Source organism: Bactrocera oleae, chromosome 2 (genome assembly GCF_042242935.1).
Source record: "Bactrocera oleae isolate idBacOlea1 chromosome 2, idBacOlea1, whole genome shotgun sequence".
Lineage (NCBI taxonomy): Eukaryota > Metazoa > Arthropoda > Insecta > Diptera > Tephritidae > Bactrocera > Bactrocera oleae.
The window spans coordinates 56,135,016-56,157,615 of record NC_091536.1 but is presented as its reverse complement, the minus strand read 5'-3'; the positions used below and the strand labels follow the sequence as shown (position 1 = coordinate 56,157,615).

The window sequence follows — 22,600 nt, the reverse complement described above, 5'->3', positions numbered from 1 at the left end:
AACATAGTCAAGGAACGTCATATATGTCAAGATTAAATAAGAAATCTCAATTTTACTCCAGCTCATACTTTGTATATACTGTTTATATAACTGGGTATGGATCCTTTCAATAAACAAAGTATGGTACATACCTGACTGTATATTGGATATAATTTTAATGATTTTATTTTTTAGTTATTTGGAAGCTAAACTGGTAAAGTTTATTTTCATACTTTTAATGCTACCATTTTTAAAAACTCTGAATGAGGGATAGTTTCGGACCCCTTTAATCAGGTGCTTAGGTGTTAGTGAAGATTCCGAGCTTTATATAACATACTCAAACGACACATATTATAATCAATCATTGAGTATGTGGTCTGATTTATATGTAGTATATAGTAGTACTTATTGTATTTTTATACTCTGAACAGGGTATATTAAGTTAACTTAGAAAGCAACATCGGTTACCCTATAATATACAAGTATATATATTTAAATAACTGATCAGCGTGACGAGTTAAGTCGATTTGGCAATATCCGTCTGTCTGTATCTAGTCCCTCAGGTTTTGAAATATAGTTCGCTTTTGTCGGAGCATATAGGGGATAATATTTTGGACATGTGGTTTTCAAGACGAAATAACACGCATATAATTTAATTTAGCTTTATTTTAAGGATAAGGGTTTGCCATCATATTTTAAAAATGAGAAAGTCATTATTAAATTTTGTTTATTAACGTATCTATTCAACCAAAAGTGAGCTTCATCGCTGAAAAACTTTTCTTATGATCTCCATCTGCATTATGATCTCATTTGCCATCTCGTTTTGGGCTCATTCATCGAAGCTGGATTTGTAAGCCCGCAAACCAAGATTTTTTCGCGAAATTTTCTATAATATCTTCTATATATAACTGACACACAAACTGAAGGATCAAAATAAGTTCTAGTATGTAAAACTTTTTTATTTGACAAGATATCTTCACGAAATTTGTGATGGCAATTCCAAGGCAACACATGAAAGGTATTTGTTTTAGCTTCTGTGTTACCGAAGTTAAAGTTTTTTATTGTGTTTGTATGTCAAAAAAGTTTCTAAGTATACATATGTACTTAACAGGTAGGCATTGTAAAATGTAAATGTCGACTTATTTTATATAATTCCATAAGTCATATATTAAAAAACATTTTTCTACCTTTTTTAAAGGAATTCACTCATACTATTACATAAAACCATCAGCTTCTGTTACAGCTTTCAAGCTTCCGCTATATATGCGAGTTTATTTACACTTATTCATAACATGTGGCAAAAAGGCTGTAAATCTAGTTTAAGCTTATTTGTTCATATATACATACCTACATGTGTATGCTCTTTATATGTAGATGCAAATTAATCACTTAGATTGGAATTTATGAAAAGCAAAAAATATTCTCGTTTGCTCCACTTTGAGTGCCACTCACAACAATTTTATTTTCGATTGTAATTGGCCAGAGCAGGAAAAAGCATTATTAATGCGGCTAGTAAGATATATGTATGTGCACACGCCTAAATGAGCGGTCTGGAATATAGTAAGTCAGGCATTCCAGCGTATATATTTATATACGTAAGTGTAAATGATTTCGATTATAGTTACTCGTTCTTTGGGTGTGTTGGCTGTTGTCATGTGTCTGAGGTTTTTGGACTTACGTATGTACGTATGTTTTTGTGAATAAGTTTAGGTGTTTGCACATAATATGATTATTTACATGGTCTACTTTTGCAATTTGTACAAGTTAACAGTGCTTACGTCTATTATGTATTTACATACATATGTATATAGTATATAGGCGTTAGATGGTTGTACGAGAGGCGATCAATAAGAATTCGTATTAGAAGTTAAAATCAAGATTTATTTAGAATCACAACATTTTGCATGGCCCTGACCGGGTTATCTTTTAGAAGCAGTCTCGTAAAGTTCTTTAACATTAATTGTGTATACGGACTTAGGATCAAGCTTGTCAGTATAGAAATGTAGTCATATCATATAACTCTCTGGTAGTCAGTGGAGGTTTTACTCTCTGGTATAACAAGTTGAAAACAAACAAAAAATCGTTGGGAAGAAGTTCTTCGTCAAGTAAATTCCGTCTTGCTCTTTATTTTTAGTCGTCAAGTGGTCAAATTACTGAGTAAACAGAAGGATTTTATTACCATCTTATTAGTAGAAAGTTCTTCAAAAGTGTTCTTCATATCTTTAACCAGATCTGTTCTTATCCTTCTTTAAGCCGTCAGATTATATCCTGTGTTTTTGAATTGGAAGTCAATTTTTAAATTGGAGCTCACAACTAGTTTTACTCAACAAATTTGTCTCTTTTGATGTTAGTTATCAGTGCTGCTTCTTTATTCATACCGCTGCAGCCAACAAAGTTTTATTATAACAATTATGGAAATGTCGTTACGGTGATCACATAAGCTGTTGCTGAATTGTACCGCTGATCCACATGAGGAGCTCAGTTCGCATTGCATACAGAATTAATTTTTAACCTGCGGATATTCATATTTGATAAAAGCCCATTAAAATGTTTAGCAACAGAACTATATTCATCAACTGATGTGTTACTTAATGCAATATAAATCGGCATAAAGTAAATTATTAACTAAGGGAAGATAGAATAGTTTCTTATACCCTGAATACAGTATATCAAGTTTTCCACGACGTTTGCAACACCCAGAAGAAAACGTCGGAGGCTCTATAATATTTATGTACTTACACATGCACACGTTCTTTGCTCACTATAAAGCTGCTCATTTATAGGATATCGGACAATTATAGCAAATAACTGCCAAACAAACTTGCCAATACAAATCAAGTTCTTGAATGGAAAACCTTTTTACTTGACAAGATATCTTTATAAAATTCGGCATAGATTATTGTCCAGGGCAATGCTTGGATTCAAAATTACCGAACCATGTTCAAGAATCGGACTATAAACTCACTAATTTATTAGTAATAAGATTAACTAAATTCCCTTACTAACTAATTTTAACTGTTCTGTTGTAATTTTAACAATTGTAAGTATAGTTAATGGGTGAACGGTTCGCCATGAGAAGCACATTATTTAACAGACATTATATAAAATTTACACCATGTCACTAGAAGCAGCGCTCCGGAGCAGTAAGTCTACCGCTACTATAATAGCAGCCACTTTTGTCTGAAAAACACTACAGTAGTCTGGTAACCTAAAGCTAAGCTTGAGAGAGAGCTGTTTACGGAAGACTCCGCCTCTAACCTTTCCTCCTGGCTTCGGCCCATCCGCGAAAAAGCTCACTGTGCCTCTCCAGCGACTTCTCCCCGTCCAAATATCCCTCGCGGTTGTATGTATGGAGAAACAATCACAATAGTAGCTCTGCGACGCAGTGGTAAAATTTTTTAAGGATGCATTTGAAGGAGGAGAGAATTTCAGCGTGAATCTGTTTTGGACCCTTCCTATACCCAGTTTCTCTCAGCCTTATAGTGGCCTTCGGAGCAATGCACCTGCCGGCAATATCCACGGGTGCTATGTGTAGAATAGGATGAAGTGCCATTGTTTGCGTGGTCCATAGTCAACCGCAGATGCCGATGAGAGCCGTTCTTTGGACACTTCGTGAAGAGTACGATTAATAAAGTTTTATAGCATCCGTCTAAAAAAAAAGTTTACGAAAATTCTATTACAGTACAGATTTAATTTATATGTAAAGTGGGAGAACAGAAACTTGTCAAGAAATGTTTGATGAAATATCAATTATACCAGACAATGCACTTTTAAATATTACTCTCTGAAATCTGTGATATACGTACAACTATGATCCCTTGTAGACATGATGGTTGAAACACCCAGTATGCTGAGTAGCGCAATTAATATTTCAATATGAATAACGAGTCTACTCAATATTGATTTGCTAAAGGGTTTTAAGTGTATACATATACATATATAGTACATATAAATATAATAAGCGTGTTTTTTGAAATTATCAAATAATAATTTCAGTAGTCATTGAAAAATAAACAAAGTCCTCCTATCAAATTTCGGCTTATGGATTTGTTAGCAAGGCGTTCGCATATTTTATTTTTTCTTTGAACAATTTTTCATTATTTTACATTTCATGTTTGTGGTCAAATAAAATAAGTGCGTCAAGTTTTCAGGGACTTACTTTGCTACCGAACTGTCTTATTACGCTTATCCGCAATTGACGTAATTTGCCATTTGGTAAATAGGTTTGTGGAGCTGCGTTGGGTCAACAACGCGTTATGCTATGTAACGCTGCGTACCTATTCACGCATACATACATACAAATACACATTCACACACACACACACATGCATCTAAACGGAAAATTGTTAATAAACTGGCGCTTATGCTTAAAAAAATTTTACAGCCAAAAGCTAACGCTTTTTAAACCAGTTTGCAACCACATGCCGCTCGGCTTTTTAGCTGTCTCCATGCGCCACCATCAAATTACGCGAGCACTTGCTTCTTGCTTGTCCCTCTGCCTGACTTCTGTTCGGTCACTGGGCTTACATGCGCTTTGAAATTCTCAAGCGGCATAAACAAAGTGTGACTTGCATTTTCTGTGCTGATTTTTGCCGTTACTTCTCGCCTTTCAATGGCCGTCACCGTTTTTGACCATATTTGATATATGAACCTCTGCTTGAAAACTTATTTTTTGCTGGTTCGTAGAGCATGCAGCGAATGCACTTATTTACTGTTTAAGTGCAAATATTCGCTCATCGTTATCGCTAGTTGGTGCGATTAGTTTTTCTCCCATGCATATTTCATTAGCGTGTGACAGTTTTGATCGGATAGCCAGAAGCAGGTAGTCATGCGAGCGCTCGGGTAGTATGTCCAAATGTTTTGATGTAGATATTAAATGCACTCATGCTATTAGGCATTTGGTTTTTGGTTATGCTCTTTATGAGCGCGATCGCTCTTATTTGCAATATTTTAATTGGATGTTAATCAATTCGATGGCTTTTACTATGATTTACCTATTTGACTGAAAATCGTTTTTTGCCTAATCGCATTAGTGTGCCTTTCCTTGCAATTTTGATACGCTTAAGCGCTCTAATTTCATTTAAACCATGACCTAAAAATTTTTGTAACTGGAAAGCAACGTAAATTAAAGTTTACACATATTTGAAGTATGAAACATGGTCACGGGGAATCATGTGCAAATTCGGTAGCTAAATTTTTCTATAATGTAAATAAAATGGATCTCAATATGAAAATATTAGTACGTTAGCAGCTTTTAGAGAATCATGGGTTCTGCATAATAATTTGTATTTTCTTTAACAGCTATCATTCTTCACTCTGCAGTCGTTTTATAGTTCAAATTATTTCAAAAATCAAATTGATAGCACATATAGCGGCAGCCAATGTCTGGTGGTATGGATCAAGATCATATTAATTCTATTCGTCGGCCTTCCGAAGGCTGATAAATTATCGCATGTTTTCAAAGGAAAAAGCTTCTCAAAGAATACATTAGCCCCATGTATTAGGATTTGTAGGTTCCTTCGTTTCTCTTATAACAGTAATATGCAAGCCAGTTCTCCTCTTTCTCCAAAAAATTCATAATACTCAAATCAAAAGGTGAACTAGTATACTGTCATCTCAACGATTTAGCTTGTCGAAAAAATCACTAGGCGTTCAATTTAAATAATTCTAGTTCTACGCCACTTTTCGTGACCTGAATATGAAAATCAGTTTCGTATGGTCTATGTTAATATTAATCGAAGAAAAACTGTAGAATGAATTTTATCATTTTTGGTGTTTATCTTTTATGCGTTCTCAAAAAACCAAAATTGTCTGAGAAGTTGTTTCAGCTTTCTTAACCCTAATGTTAGTAACCGGGTAGACGGGTACCCACCGGGGTATATTTGTGTGAATAGATTAAAAAAAATTCTATATTTTATTTTAAGCTCTCAAATCGTCGCTTTTTAACTTAAAATAAAACTATTTGTGAGTTAATTTTTTAAAATATTTTTTATTTATTTTTTATTCTACGTTATTATTTATTTATTTTGTCTTTAAATTGTCACTGACTATTATTTTTTCTAAGGTAGACAATAGGATACAAGACTGTTATTTGGTATGCAGTATCACATTAGAGAGGAGCATCTCCAGTCTAAATTTTTTTTAAGTGGGCGTGGTCCCGCCCTCTAATAAGTTTAATGTACATATCTCCTAAACTGCTAAGTTCTAATAACGAAATTCACTGAGAATAAATGTTTTTAGCACCTCTATATACAGTGCGAAAATGGGCGAAATCGGACTACAACCACGCCTATTTCCCATGTAACACCATTTTCAATTCCATCTGATTCTTTCACTTTCCACTATGCATATCAAGCAACAATGATTATATCGGGGTAAAACTCTGCGTGAATAATACGTTTAAAGTATGCCACCTTGTGGCCAAAAATTGTCTAAATCGAACTAAAAATGTTCAAGCCCCTAAGTACTAAATATGTGGACCCTAGTGCCTATAGTTGACCTTCTACCGAAAATATCAGTCACTCCACAGAGAAATTTCAAACCAGTATACCATTTGACTTTGCGAGAGTATAAAATGTTCGGTTACATCCGAATTTAGCCATTCCTTACTTGTTATTGTAAATATCTACCGTATTTATGGCAGCTTTTAGAACTGTCGACAAAATTTTGGTAAAAATCTGGTTTATGTTCTTTTACTCGTTTGGATACATGTATGTAATATATGTTATTGTATAATCAAACTTTTTCTCATATTTGGCAAAATGGTGATGCCTATTTATATTTCGTGAGCATGCTATCACTATTTTGTTTTGAATATAACCAGTTGAAAATTAAAAAATTTACGTAAAGTGTTTCAAGCCCAAACGACCCGTTCTAAGCTAAGATTTGTATTCTATGGGAAAAATTTAAAGCATCCGAAGCAATAATTTAGTCAACAAAAGTTAGTCTTTCCTGAATTTGGATTCATAATCGTTTGTGAAAGTAAAGTCTTCATTCTGCTGGTGTTACTAACGGACAGAATTAATTTATTAGATAATACGAACGTTTAAATCGAGCTAAAAAACTACAGTAGTAGACTTTTTAAGAGCTCCGTATAACCAGTAAGTAGCTTAGTGAACCAATGTTTCTGCAAAAATACCTAATATTGCAGGGTAATTTTCTTCAATTAAGGAAAATGTGGTTATTGTTATCTAAGCGACAAAGGAAAGGTACGATTATTATTATACTTGGAAAGGTTGAACTATCTTTTGAACACATTTCTTAAAATCACATAATTCGGTTAGTCAAATGGTTAAATGCAGAGTTATCGAAAAGGAAAATAGCATAAATACTTCATTCACATGCTCCAATTAATTACGAAATTTATACACATAATTAATCGTTGAGTTGCAAAAAGATCCCTGAGGATATATATGAAATGCCTACACTAAACGGTATTTGTGCAAAAGCTCGCCACCATTCAGAGCACATTACAAAATTTACATAACTCAAAATATGGCTACTTAGATTCGCAAATGAGCTTTGCTTAATTTTATAATGCAATTATTCTTAAAATCAAAAGCTAGAATGAAAAGTGATAAAGGTTTCCATTTTCTTGCTGAAACAACTATAACTATAAGTATTTGAATGTAATTAAAAGAAAAAAATAAGATATTTCTTAATAAATTAAATAAATTTTTTTTTTTTAAATTTGCTTATTAAGTATTCCTTGCTTTTTGGTTTATTTCATTTCATTTAATCATTCCAAGATGCCCAGTCGATAGTCCCAGTTCTTTGGGTTAAAATTTAATTTTTATACTCTCGCAACCTGTTGCTACAGAGTATAATAGTTTTGTTCACCTAACGGTTGTTTGTATCACCTAAAATTAATCGAGTTAGATATAGGGTTATATATATATAAATGATCAGGATGAAGAGACGAGTTGAAATCCGGGTGACTGTCTGTCCGTCCGTCCGTCTGTCCGTCCGTCTGTCCGTCTGTCCGTCCGTCCGTGCAAGCTCTAACTTGAGTAAAAATTGAGATATCTTTATGAAACTTGGTAGACATGTTTCATGGTACCGTGAGACGGTTGGCATTGCAGATGGGCGTAATCGGACCACTGCCACGCCCACAAAACGCCATTAATCAAAAACAAATAACTTGCCATAACTAAGCTCCGCAATAATATACAAGACTGTTATTTGGTACACAGGATCACATTAGGGAGGGGCATCTGCAGTTAAAATTTTTTTTTAAAAAGTGGGCGTGGTCCCGCCTCTAATAGGTTTAATGTGCATATCTCCTAAACCGCTAATGCTATAATAACAAAATTCACTGGAAGCAAATGTTTTTAGCACTTCTATTGACGGTGTGAAAATAGTTGAAATCGGGTGGCAACTCCGCCCACTCCCCATATAACGGTACTGTTAAAAACTACTAAAAGCGCGATAAATCAAGCACTAAACACGCCAGAGACATTAAATTTTATCTCTGAGATGGTATAAGATGACTTTATAGGAACCGCGTTCAAAATTAGACAGTGGGCGTGGCACAGCCCACTTTTAGGTGAAAACCCATATCTTGAGATCTGCTTAACCGATTTCAACCAAATTCGGTGCATAACGTTCTTTTCATGTTTCTATGTCATAGTGCGAAAATGGGCGAAATCGGATTACAACCACGCCTATTTTCCATATGACACCATTTTCAATTCCATCTGATTCTTTCACTTTCCACTATGCATATCAAGCAACAATGATTATATCGGGGTAAAACTCTGCGTGAATAATACGTTTAAAGTATGCCACCTTGTGACCAAAAATTTTCTAAATCGAACCAAAACTGTTCAAGCCCCTAAGTACTAAATATGTGGACCCCAGTGCCTATAGTTGACCTTCTACCGAAAATATCAGTCAATCCACAAAGAAATCTCAAACGAGTATACCATTTGACTTTGCGAGAGTATAAAATGTTCGGTTACATCCGAACTTAGCCCTTCCTTACTTGTTAATGTTTAAATCCGTTATTTGGACGCAATAAAACCAAAGTTATACTATTTTTGTAATACATTACTTGCAAACCTATACGGCTTTTGACTTTGGCCTACTTTTTAGAATCCATCTCAAGTTCAGTCTCTAAATAGGGTTATATTTTTATGAAAAAATCTTGAAATGCTATTATCGACTTAATACCTTTTTGCTGCAAGCATGCGTTTTAAGCTAAATTACTCACATACAAAACGACTTTTTCACATTAAATCTTCACCATTGTGCCTGAATGCGCCTTATATACAGATTACAGTTCTTTTGCACTTTGGAGTGTAGAAAAATCATGCGCTCACTACTGGCGTTTATCCACCACAGTTGCAAGCAGAAACTTCTTGAAGTAAGCTCAGCGATAGGCGCTCAAATAAGTGTTTAAGTTGGTGAGTGATCGTGCAATTGCAAGTTTTTGCAAAACTTTAAAATCACTATTTTGTAGCAACCAGCTTTATTGCTGCGGCTAGTTGGTAGTTGGATCTCATATTGAAGCTGGTGCTTTTTGCTTTCGCGCATGCGCACAATTTACACTCGCGCTCTCACATTTTTCACTGTTGTGGCTCCGCTGCTCGCACCACAATGGACATGCAACACAACTTCTTGTAAGCTTTCAATTATCGAGCTGTTCAACTTGTTTACTCTGCATGGACTTGCCTGCTCCCCTAACACCACCGCTGGGCTTTTGAATCTTACGTCTGTCCGCGCGTATGCTTCTTTCGCCGTTTGTGGTCTTTGGGGTTGGTGGTTGGTATAAAAAGGCCCTAACCACTTTGTAGCGGTTCAGTTGAAAGACGTGCTTAATACAAATAAAGACATTACCAAACGGGGCATGGACAATATCGTTCGTAGTGTGGATCACCACAGTTACAGTTATTAGTTATTTTTTATTGTATGATAAAATAAAAGCGTGAAGTTTTGCAGGCTGTGTGGCTGTAAATAACCGTCACAAAGTCAAATAAGAACAATAGATATAAAGTTAAAACTGTAAAAGAGTTCAGCGAACGAAGTTCACCATAAATATTGGTGTGACCCGATCGACAACAAAATCTACCCAGTACAACGATGAATGTGGTAGGTAACAACAAAAATATTAATTGTTCTTCTAAGAACACACATAATATAAAAATTATAATGTGCTTATATAAAAAACTACAACAACAAAAGTGAATATAAAGTTATTTCAACGAAAACATGAAAAGAACAAAATAGCTGTGCTTAGTCAAAAGCTCAACTGGCTACTGAGCCAACTATATTCCAATATACGAGAAGCGTTAGCTTCTATTGCAAAAAGTGTTAAAAGGTTAAAGGTGCAGTCAGAGAATAGTTTTCTAACAAATTTTGATTCTTTAATGGCTTTTTGTTACTCCACCAATTAATAAATTAGCAATACTATTTTTGACACTCTAGCATAATAGGCCTTCTGAAAGTGTATAAAGAAGTTATAATTTATGACTAACAACTTCCAACTATAAAATATATACTTGTAAACCTCTCTTTAACTCACTTCTTGTAGTTATGAAACAAGTAGCCGCATCGAGTTATATCTAGTGAGTTTGCTGAAGAAAGAGGAAATTCTTAGACCAATTTAAAGAGTTTGTCTGAAAAAAATTGCTCGAAGACCCACTTTACTCTGGAGTTGTGCTTATGTTAGACTGCCTTTGGTCTGTCGAGCATTACTTTCACCTGAATAAAATATACTTAGAAAGATAAAGTTTTTATCCAAAAAAAAAGAATTAGAAACTACAATACCTACTCTTATTTATATAGACTGTCATGACTCGGTGTCACTACTGTGATTTGGTTACTGAATTCTTATTTTACGATCTAATATTAGAAGAGCCCATAAACACACTTGTGGACTAAAGTGTTGTTTCTCGTTTAAATATACATTGTTCGCGTTCAAAATACCAATATTGTTCACGCTATATCTTATATGTATGTTATCATATATACATATATAGATTATTATCTTTAACCGATTTGGTTAGAGGCGTACGCCACGTTTTTGCTATATTAATAAATTTATTATTGTAACCGTGATTGATTGTTGTTATCTTATTTTATTTTTGCTGTAATTCGTGAATACAGTAGTCCTCATTTATTTTAATTCAAAAATTATTAGAATCTCATCAATGGATAGCTCGTTAATTTATAAATTGCCATAATATAAAGATAATATAATGCTAAAAATATAAATACAATTACAATATTCTGAGCTGTTCTTTTGACATTACATATGCATACTCGTATACTTGTAGGCACTTACGTATGTAATTGATAGTACTAACTTGGTTTCAACACAGCTTAAATAAATTTTTATGCTACTCGAATAATGTCATTGCAATTTTATTTCCCAGCAACACTAAAACCAAGTAAGCTATAATTTTGTATGCAAATTTACACAAATACCATAGCGTCTGGAAAACGCGAACGTAGTGAGTAATTGCAGTTATGTGTGACACATGAGCCATGAGTGGCGAGTTCGTTTCACGAAATTTGAAAATTATTGCATAATTATCTAATACGTTCCGTTAGTTGATAGATCTCGACATATATAAATACCATAACTATGGAGAAGTCGCTCTACGCTTCTCAAGTCAACCACTCTCCGGGGAAACCATTTTTTAAGCAGCAAATCGAAAGTTTGGACTATCAAATTACTTAATGCTAACCATTTGCATGCATCTCTTGTGTTAGCTGTTATGTAGTCTATGAAATAACCCATTAGGTTATTTATATTTATTGCATGCAACGCTGCAATCGTTACATTGTGGTTGGGACCACTGTCTGTCGATTGTTATAGTTTTTTATCTAATTTGAAAAACCGGAATACTTTGCACCTACTATGCATGCACACATATACACATTCATATATCTACTAATAAATGCAAAAATTCGAAAACTAGATGAGAAGTGCATTATGTTCTCTTGACTCCATAAAGCATAGTCTAACTGTGCTTTCAATTGCCACTAACGGTTCACTGCCTCTTCGATGTAGACAAAAGTTGATTTGCTGGCGCTAGTTCGCAAGCGTTTGCATAGATTTATCATGGGTATTTAAGTTTTGTAGACATTACATAACACCATAAATTGTAAACTTTCATATTTTGTTATATATGCAAAAAATAAGTGCCTTTAGTAAAGTTTATCTACTTAAACTCTATCTAGTTCCTTAATATAATAAAGTATTAAATTAGAACAAGTGTAATGGAGAACTGAAAATAAAGGAAATGCAAGTATTGTATATGGTATATACCAGGTGGGTTAAAAAGTTTGAAATGTTTCTCGAATAGGGAACAATTAAAATTTAACATGATTTGTAGTTAGATCTAACTGAAAGTTAACTTAATGAAAATAAGAGAATGTGTTTTGCCCTAGCTCCCTTATAACTAATATAAGCATTTTCAAACATCCACTTGACTCATCAAAGGTATTCAAAATGCACTGCTATACATTTCACAGCATTCAGACAATTGGTTCGTGATAGAGTTTTGGCATTATGAAACGAACTAGAAAGAAAGGAACATTGTATACCGCAGTAACACCAAGTTTTAGTGAAAAAAAAAACATATAAGCATCGAAAATTAAACATTCAATGGACCAATGGATGACAGTAAAATCAAGCTGGTCGAAATAGCTGATTTTCTAGGAACGTATAGGAATCGTTAATGTATAGATGGTTATACGAAAGCTCCGTGAAAGTGGGTACAAATATGCATAAATTGGGTTTGGTAATATGTCCGTATTAACCGGAGCGGATCCACGGGGTGTCAAAAACTCCAAACTCGGAAAAAAGTTCTGTAATGTTTATAATATATATAATTATAATCTTATTTTCATTTTCCCGTTGCTCACAAGTCGCTACCAACCAGTAAGGAAGAGCTAAATTCGGGTATAATAGAACATTTTATATATAAACTTTAAATTAAGAAATTTTAGCGGGAAGGCTCGACTTCATTTTTTGATGAAATGGTGAATGGATTACAAAAAAGTTTGCTATCAAAGTAACAAATTTTGAAGGTCATATATTCACTTAGTATTATTACTATATTTTACTTCTCGTAAACGAAAATTATATTAAAATCATTGGGGGCATAGAAATGGAAGGGTTGAGTGCATTAATTTTTGACTTTGCTCAGGTATACTTGTGAACCTATTTTCGAGTAGATTTATAAAAATATATATGGAGTAAAGTCAGCTGGTCGTTTCAAAATGCTGAATATCAGTTGCATGGTACTAAGGCAAGATTTTTTCCATATTAGGCACAAAGGTACACTGTTATAAGAAAAACACGCTCTCTCAATTTCATTAAAATAACTAGCACATTGCCAGATATAGGTATGTGGTATAAAGTCAATTGGAAGTTCGAAAATCTTTATGTTAGGTATATGGGGCTAAGGGAAGTATTTATCCGATTTAATCGTAGGAAAATGCTTGGCATAATATTCTTAGTGAAACTTTTGAATGGAACTGTTTGCAGTTCTTTTCTCTTGTCTAAAATTAAATTTAATATCCCGGTTCGCCTTTCGAGGCAGTTTAGACCTTTACTGCTAAAATCCTGTAGTTTTAGTGGATTTTAACAAAACCGTTATATGGAGAGTGGGCGTGGTTATTATGTTATTATTATCAAACCTATTATGGGGTGCCAGGCCCACTCTTAACAAATTTTCAAACCACAGGTGCCCCTCATTATTGCGATCCGTTGTACCAAATTCCGGTATTGTATCTTAATTTGCGGCTTAGTTATGACAAGTTATACGTTTTCGACTAATGGCGTTTTGTGAGCATGTCAATTTTTCGATTACGCCCGTCTACGAACTTCACTTTTTGCCTAGGAACACGTTCACCAAGTTTCCTTAAGATATAATTAACTATCGCTTGCACGGAAGGGCGGACGGACAGACAGTCACTCAGATTTCAACTCGTCTTACCATTCTGATCAATTATATACAAGTATGTATAACCCTATATCGAACTCGAATATTCTTAGGTGATACGAACAACCGTTAGCTGAACACAACTATTATACTCTGTAGCAACATGTAGCCAAAGTATAAAGATGTCGCGAAACAATTCAACATTTTTACATGAAATTGTAAGTGTATTACAATCAAATTTTGTATTTTATTAAGTTATATTGTAGGTCATAGACTCACTAAGTTTTATTACTAAATTTTACTTCTCGTCAGCTAAAATTGTATTTAAGCCATCTTCAAATGAGATATATGGGACATCAACTCAACGGAAGAAGCCAAATTTAATATAATGAGTTGATGTGAAAACGTCGTTTATAATAAGATTTAATGATAAAATTATAACTTACTTCACGTGACGGGTCAGTCTGATCCTATCGACTCCATATTAACGGGCAGCCATTGAAATCACCGATATCGGACCACTATAGCATATAGTTGCCATACAAACTGAACGAACCGTATCAAGTCCTTTATGAAAATTTATTGTATTTGACGAGATATCTTCGTTATTTGTGGATGGTATTCCAGCTTTTGCGCAACCGAAGTTAACATTTTTTTCTTGTTTCTTCAACAAATTGTGTCTAATGGCAACTAACAACGCGATAAATAATTTTTTTTGGATTCGGCAGCCTTTTTTGATGTTGTGGAAGTTGTTTGTAAAGTTGACTAAAAATTAAAATATATAAACATGGACGTAAAACAAATAGGTTAAAACTACATAAAAACTCTTTTGTTTAAATATAGCTAATGATATTTGACAGTTTCAATACAACTTTAGCATGAATTGCGGGTGGTTCATAACCCAGCCATGGAAACATCAAAAACAAAATACTCACAATCTTAATAGCCCGGTTTAAGACCCAGCCTTCTCCCCTAGTAATAAAACTGAGTCTATATGATACCAAATTTGATTGTCATTCTTACTCCCCTTATCTAAATATGATAGAGAACATCTGAGATGGTTGGTTAGAAAGGTACACTAGGGCGGTAAGCAATATACCACCAAAGAGGAACTAATTGATGGCATAAAACTGGCTTGATCAACGATTACATTAGATTTTATTAAAAAACTATATGATTCTCTCCCAAATAGAGTTGGAGAAGTCCTTGTCAACAAAAGTGGAACCTCCCATTATTAATTTCTTTTAAAATTATTCTAGCCTAAAACTAAAGATGTTAAGTTTCACTTGTTTTATGACATAAACTGGTGACCCAATTTTTGTTCGCAAATTTTTGTATTGTTTTGCTTTTAAATATAATAAAATATTATATTGAATCTTACTGTGGCTTTCTATAGCTTATACCATCAGATGCATAAGATTTGTTAGAATAACGAAAATATATATGGGAGTTTGGGTAATTAGTTTACCAATTTCACATATTTTCGGCATTAAACTATATTATATCCAATATTATTCGTTCAGTTAATTATGCTAAAATATCTTGCTTGCATCGTAATGTAAAAATGGCTTAGCTTATTCAATACGAACACTAAGTGCTGTTTAAACAGAATGCCTTAGTACACATGTTGATGTGCATGACTTGGCAACTGGCTAATTGTAAGCATTTGGTCAGTAAATGGAAGTTGTTTAATAGCCAAGGCCTTTAATGCCACACTATTGATTGTTACCTACTGACTAGCACAAGAAAGAGCGCTCTTACGGTCAATGCAGCTATTGGATAAGTGAAAGGTATTGCCAAGACATAGGTACATACATCGTCGTGGCGTATACATGTGTAACTTTAATGAATAAAAACTACTTCAGCACAAGAAATGTAAACAAAAGAAATATTAAATAATCCCCATGAAGTTTTTCTACCACCCGTACCAACTTATATACTTGTATATACATATATACTTGTATATATATAAATACGTATATTCACATATATTCATGCGCTCGTGTATTGTAAAGGGTGATTCATTTCGAGGTTCCCTACTTAAACAAAGAAAAAAATACAGAAAATCAAACTTAGTGAGGAATGTTTATTATCAATCGCAAGAACATTATTCGTCATTTATTTTTTAAAGATTATCTCTTTCAAATGTTGGCCGCGGCTACGCCTCATATGGTCCATACGTTGAGTCCAATTTTCGCTGACTCGATCGAGTATTTCGACTGGTAACTGGCGAATGACACGCGTGTTGTTTTTCTCCAAGGCTTGAATCGAAGCAAAATTGTCTGCATAGACTTCAGACTTTACATATCTCTACAGGAAAAAGTCTAACGGTGTGATATCACCCGATCTTGGTGGCCAATTGACCGACACGGAATGCGAAGTTATCTCCTCACCGAAGTGTTCTCTGTTGAAACCAAATGTCGCCGAGATCACGAGCTTAAATTTCAGGTATCAAATAGTCGGTTATCATGGCGCGATGAAGATCGCCATTGACGGTTACGTTCTCATCGGCATAATTTTTGAAGAACTATCGTTGTGTTTATTTTGGATGAAAAGGCAGCTCTTGAATCTCTTCAGGTTGCTCTTCGTTCCAAATGCCGCAATTTTGCTTGTTTACATACTCATTGAGCTAGAAATGGACCTCATCGCTGAACGAAATTTCGGTCGAAAACTTCTTGGAACTTTTCAAGAGCCCATAGAGCGAAGCGATGTCGTTTGGCAAGGTTGAGCGGCTTCAGTTCTTGCACCAGCTGCATTTTGTACTCTTTCAATTTAAGATCTCAACGTAAAATGCGCCAAGTCGTTCCATACGTCAGTCAGACTGCGAACGGCATCGATCGACTCTCCACGGTCTATTTTTTTCCTTGCGTGCTGGACGTGGTCTATTCGATGGAATATTATCCAATAATTAATGATGGATTTCAAGATGGGTGATTGTTTTATAAGTACAAATATTCTTTATGATGTTCGCATATGATAGAACTTTATTCTAAGCTTTTACATTCTAGCTGCCCAATGTCTTTTAAATGGGAGTAATTGGAAGCAGTGGAAGATAATCTGTCTGAACCAGTTGAAGGCTGGACGTTCGCAAAGAAAGATGAAGTTCCACTTTACCAAGTTTCTAAACGTGAGATCTAAGGGATAAGATAACTGTGATATGCTCTACAAAACATTTATTGCTACCTTCCTACTTTTGTGGTACGTCCTATGTTGCAGGTTTTACTAGACCTAACGTGTTACTTCAAAGCCCATTACTTTAAAAAGGATCTAGGACAGTTTAAGGAAACTGCTAATAAACTCAAGGATCCACCATATTGAAAAAAGCAAAATAATTGGAGCTATAATAATATATTTGAGAAACTGTGTTTCGAAATAAACCACTATTTACTTTAAGATTTGTTATGCTGTTTTCAGCAGCTTAGCTTCATTCGTTGAACTGCATGACCATCATAACTAAACTGTAGATTGAGCGTGTGATCTAAAAATACATCAAAGATTTTATATTACTCGAGTGTATTTTTGTATATATTTTATTTCGTAGTAAAATTTACTTTAAGTGCAGTATTTACTGACAATGGCTCAATACCCGCTATGGTTATAATGCGTGGCACCTGAGACTCCATAAGCATTAGGCTTACGGTCTTCTGAGCGCTAACATCCAGATCATACCAGTTAATATCATAAATTCCATCGCAAAATTGATCATTCTGCGAGAACACAACTGAAAAGTATTTTTTAACTTCTTTCTATTTATATATACTTACACATATTTCCACACGTGTTCCCAAAATACTATACATATATAACCAAACGAAACAGACAAAAATATAGGGATAAGCACCTGGCCAGTATTTTAGCATAATTATGAGCAACGTGCTCAATATCCCCAATGTGGTGCATAATATGTGTGAGGTAATGGTCCAGAAGAAAATTAGGTTGCATTTATCGTTAAATCTAAATACCAAATAAATAATTGTATCTATGCTCTTTTTTTTATAAAAGTGATTTAGGTTTTGAGGAAAAACTCACTCCAAGTAGTACTGATGCCATCCTGCAATGTCATTAACCAGTGCCTCTATACGTTTGTCCTTATTATTCTCGCGCAATACTTCATGTAGATCACCGACTTTAAGTGCGAAAATATCGTAAAAGAATATCGAGTGTGTTAGAAATAGAAAGACGTACAAGTCAGCACCATACAAACCGAACGCCGCTACGAAAACACATAGTATATTATAACCAATCGTAATGAAATAGCCATGATCTGTGTTTACATCGACATACGGCATCTGACACATAATTATTAGATGCCTTTCACCCTTAAATATATATAAAAAGATGGGCGTGACCAAAGCAAGCAAAGCAGACACGAAATATACCAAGCCACCAATGATGAGAATGTTCTTCATGCTTTGGTTCCATTCCAATAATTTCGTCTCATATTTTGATCCTAACGCTTGGTATTTCTTGTAAATTTCCACAAGGTCCATGGCCAGTTCACGATATAATTTTGGATACAAGAGCAATGAAATTATTTTGACAACGCCTTGAGTGGCGCAGCTGATCGGTGAAAATACATCCAACAGAACGGTCCAATCGGTTTTGACATCTTTGCAAATCGTATATATTGAGATCATAAAATTCCAAGCAATCGCCATCAAAACAAAACCGACAACATAATTAAATTTATAGTTCTCATCGATAACGTCTATACCGACTAAGCTGGAGCTTAGGCGAATTATTTTTAGCAATTTATAAAAGTTGTCTGAAGGACGCGTTTTAGTTTGCATTTTGCAATAAATTTTCTTAAGGGAAATATCTACGTTGTCCAATATTCTTGAAATTAAAGTGCTTACTGAATAAAACGCTTAAATCAATAGGTATGACAAGCACTACGTTGGTCACATTCCCACGCATGTCTTTTCGCATTTTTCGACATGCTAATAGAGTCATTAACGCTTCGTAGTTTTAATTAATTTTAAAGACTATTTATTAATTACGGTTTTAAAAGAAAATTGCTGAGGAAAAGTCTTATCTGTATATGAGTGTATGTGACAATCTGACTTGCCAGGTATTTCCGTTGCCTAGCCGAGCCTAACCGTTTCCCCAAAGCTTTAATGGAGAAAGTTCCCTCAAATGCAGAAGTGTTACGAGCTGTAATATTAAGAACACAGATGTATAATATTTACTCAGGTATTACGCTGGAGGCGTCACTTTAACATATAGAGCCCAACCTTGAAGGGCATCGATTGCCTTGTATTGTTGTAGAGGAGCAATTGCAAAAAGAAGCGGTCTTTCAACATAAGTGGTCCATTAGGTCTATGATACCACAGTTTAGCCAATTACGTTTTATGGGGTCTTCGATTGTTGTAGAAAGCCTTAGAAAAAGCTACTCTTACGAAAGCACTTGAGACGAGAGCGTTCAGTGATGGCGCTCTTCAGCATCTGGGATGTTTAGGGAAAACGGCTAATCATGCCTAACGAGCAGAACGATGTATGGTCGCAAAAGTTGCTATCAGACTCTGAGAAGCTGTATTCTTCAGAATCTTTGCACGGTTTGATTTTATTCTTGTTCATTTGGATTACCGTTTCGATGAACCAAAAGCGGGGTTTTCTTCATTGCCATACCTGCGAGGGAAATATGAATGGGAAGAAGATTAGTGAAGGAGTCTATTGTCGAGAATTATGCATCAACGCTAGTTCCTTGCCTTAATATCATTAACTGTATGCTCGATGATAGTTAAGGCATATTAATGGCAGGGATTTATTGTTTGATAAGACTAATAGGTGCCCGGCCATAGCAGAATAGCAACCGAAGATTTGGAGAGTAAAGGTACTTCTTTATCGCCATCATGTTGCCTCTGTCAAGTAGACCAAATGTTTGCCAAATTTCTCATAGCTAGGGATAGGGGGTTATTTCCTCTATTTGTTGGATTTCCACTGTAATCTCTGATTTAAATGTGACCGTGTATGGAGAGAATTGTTACAACCGATTCATTGAGGCCTCAGGTTAGATATTTCTTGGATAGAATCGCGATCAGGTACATCAAAAGATAGCAACACTATCAAGTACGAATAATAAAAATCTTCTTACAAGAGCTTGATTCCGATTATTCAGTTTGTATGGCAGGTAAATGCTATAGTGGTCCGATATCGACCGTTCGAAAATAAATCAGCAGCTTTTTGTGAAGAAAACGGCAGGTGCAAATTTCGGATGTATATCTCAAAATCTGAGGGTTTAGTTCGTATATACCATATACATTGAAAACAGGCCCATGGCAATATACAATGTTCAGGGTGTAATAGTTCATTTTAAGTGAAAATTTGATAGTTGTTGTTATAATAGAATCAATTAAGGAACTTCATAGTGAACCAAACTAATTATAACTCATTTTTATTTTTTTATCTGTTGATCTTGAACTTGTAAATAATGTAGGCCCTCAAATGTTCTGCTAGACATTTAATGAGTATACTTATGTTAATCTGTGTAAGTACTATAAATCCCATGTCCACACATTTTTCGTCCTTTTCTACAAATATTTCCAATAATACCTTTTATTTAGTTTGGAAACGTAGCACCATCATGACCAAACTGTAAATTGTTCGTGTTATCTGGAAAATTGTATTACAAATATATTTCATTTAAAAATATTTGGTTTACTCTCACCTTGAGGGCTGTGCTAACCGATAATGGTTCAACTCCCGCGATGGTTATATTTCGTGGTGCTTGCGACTGCATTAGCATCAAGCGAATAGTATTTTGATTATGCACATCTAAGGCATACCAGTTGATGTCGTAGACCCCAGTACAAAATTGATCGTTCTAATGGAAAATAGTTTAACATAATAGTATTTAAAATATTAATATTGATTAATGAGCCCATATTTACACATATTTCAATACGTGTGCCAAGTATGCAATACATATATAGCCAGAGAAAGCACACCAAAAGATAGGAATAAGCACCCGGCCAATCCTTCAGCATGATGATGAGCAGTGTACTCAAGATACCCATCGTGGTGCATATAATGTGTGCGGAGATGGTCCAAAAGAAAAGCAAATTGCACTTATCATTAAATCTATGGTAGATTCAAATATGCTCAGGCTAAGGGCAATTAGAAATGTATGTAGTATATTATGATTACTCACTCCAAATAATACTGATGCCACTCTACAATATCGTTAACTAATTTAGTTTGACGTTCTTCCTTGTCATCATCTTCTATCAATTTGTGTAAATCATTTATTTTTAGTGCTAATATATCGTAAAAAAATATTGAGTGTGTTAAAAACAGAAGTAAATACAAATCACCGGCGTATAAACCGAAAGCGGCAATCATAACACATATTAAACTGAAGGCATTATTCACCCAATAACCATAATACGAGTCCACTTCGAAACCGGGCACTTGGCAAAGCAATATCAGATGACGTTCGCCCTTAAGTATATACATCACAATGGGTGTGGATAAAATTAGCAGCGCAGTGAGGGAATACACTACTGCGCATGTAATTAAAATTTTTTTCATGTTCTTATTCCATTCGAGTAATTTTTTCTCATACTCTCTTCCCATCTGTTGATATTTCTCATAAATTTGCCCGATGTCCATAGCTAATTTTCGATACAGTTGTGGATACAAAAGTGCTGACATCAATTTTACTGCTCCTTGTGTAGTACAGCTCACCGGTGAGAAGACATCAAGCAGCACCGTCCAATCTTTCAGAACATATTTTCCAACCATATGCACGGCAAAGAGGTAATAAGCGACAATTGCGGCAATAACAAAACATGTGTTTGGATTGATTTTATAATCCTCAGCGATAATATCCACACCGATAGTTCGGGAACAAAATCGTATAACCGAAAGTATTTTATAGTAAATGTCCGAGGGATGCTTTTGTCTTTTCATCTTTTCAAAGAAATTAAACTGCTAATATTAATCTAGTGATTATTTTGATACCTGACTGACTGTATGCCAGAGAGTGTTTGAAATCTGAATGTCAGTTTAAGTTGAACTTTTATTCAAGGTTTGGCCACACTCTCACGGTTGTCTATTTACGACGTGTTAATAGAGTTATTTACACTAAATCATAACATCAATTATTTAAAAATATAACAATTGCTTATACATTAGATAGTAGAGATAGGTCGGTGAGACCTTGTATTATCGTAAAGATTAGAAAATAATTATTAAGAAGCTAACGAAGGTGATTATGGTTTCGATGCAAAATCAACTTTAGCTATATGCATTCGGCTGAAGAGGAAGCTTTCGAGATGTAGAATTTCCTAGAGGAACGCCTTTCCAAACAACACATAAGTAAATTTAATTTTTTCGAATACTTGTGGCCTTGCACCAAACTTATAAAGGCGTCGAACTTGTCAGCGAATATTCACCCTTTTATATTGACGTGCACGTAAATGGTTCTTCAGCGTCAATGATTAATGCTACATGCAAGTCTTTCAGAACCCTCGTCATTGTAACAAGCCATACATCATGTAAAACTGAACTGAACTGGACAAAATTTTGAAACCAAATCTTTTCGAGATATGGGTCTGTCAATAAGCCTTCTATAAGCGTCATGAAGTCGTGTGAAATGACTTACTTAGGTTGAGGATTGTGTATTCATTAGATGCAGTCGCAGTATCCCCGAATGATGCAGTAGACATATGGTAATATGCCCGAAGCTCTGCTAAAATAACCAAGACTTTCAATCGTGAAAAGAA

At 34.7% G+C, this 22,600-nt stretch overlaps 3 protein-coding genes across 4 annotated transcripts in view; 1 reads left to right on the top strand and 2 right to left on the bottom strand.

The window, feature by feature from the left end:
- The first annotated feature begins 9,762 nt into the window (after positions 1–9,762).
- Cpr97Ea (cuticular protein 97Ea) overlaps positions 9,763–22,600 on the top strand; it is a 38,632-nt gene continuing 25,794 nt past the window's right edge. The window contains exon 1 of the mRNA XM_070113212.1: positions 9,763–10,068. Within this exon, the coding sequence (XP_069969313.1) occupies positions 10,060–10,068 (9 nt within the window). The 5' untranslated portion in view covers positions 9,763–10,059. The remainder of the gene's footprint in view (positions 10,069–22,600) is intronic.
- LOC106623126 (odorant receptor 67d) lies at positions 16,060–19,075 on the bottom strand. Of its 2 annotated transcripts, XM_070113138.1 has the most exons (5): positions 18,254–19,075; positions 17,904–18,193; positions 17,639–17,828; positions 17,426–17,581; positions 16,060–17,352 (listed from the first exon to the last, which is right to left on the bottom strand). In XM_070113138.1, exons 1-5 carry the CDS (start codon positions 18,662–18,664, stop codon positions 17,299–17,301), a joined length of 1,101 nt encoding a protein of 366 aa, XP_069969239.1. In that variant the 5' UTR covers positions 18,665–19,075; the 3' UTR covers positions 16,060–17,298. The 2 variants fall into 2 exon arrangements, with proteins under 2 accessions (XP_069969239.1, XP_069969236.1); XM_070113135.1 differs by having other exon boundaries at positions 17,904–19,075.
- On the bottom strand, positions 20,253–21,856 carry LOC118680014 (odorant receptor 67d-like). The gene is made up of 4 exons (XM_070113211.1): positions 21,025–21,856; positions 20,765–20,954; positions 20,542–20,697; positions 20,253–20,486 (listed from the first exon to the last, which is right to left on the bottom strand). Exons 1-4 carry the CDS (start codon positions 21,783–21,785, stop codon positions 20,430–20,432), a joined length of 1,164 nt encoding a protein of 387 aa, XP_069969312.1. The 5' UTR covers positions 21,786–21,856; the 3' UTR covers positions 20,253–20,429.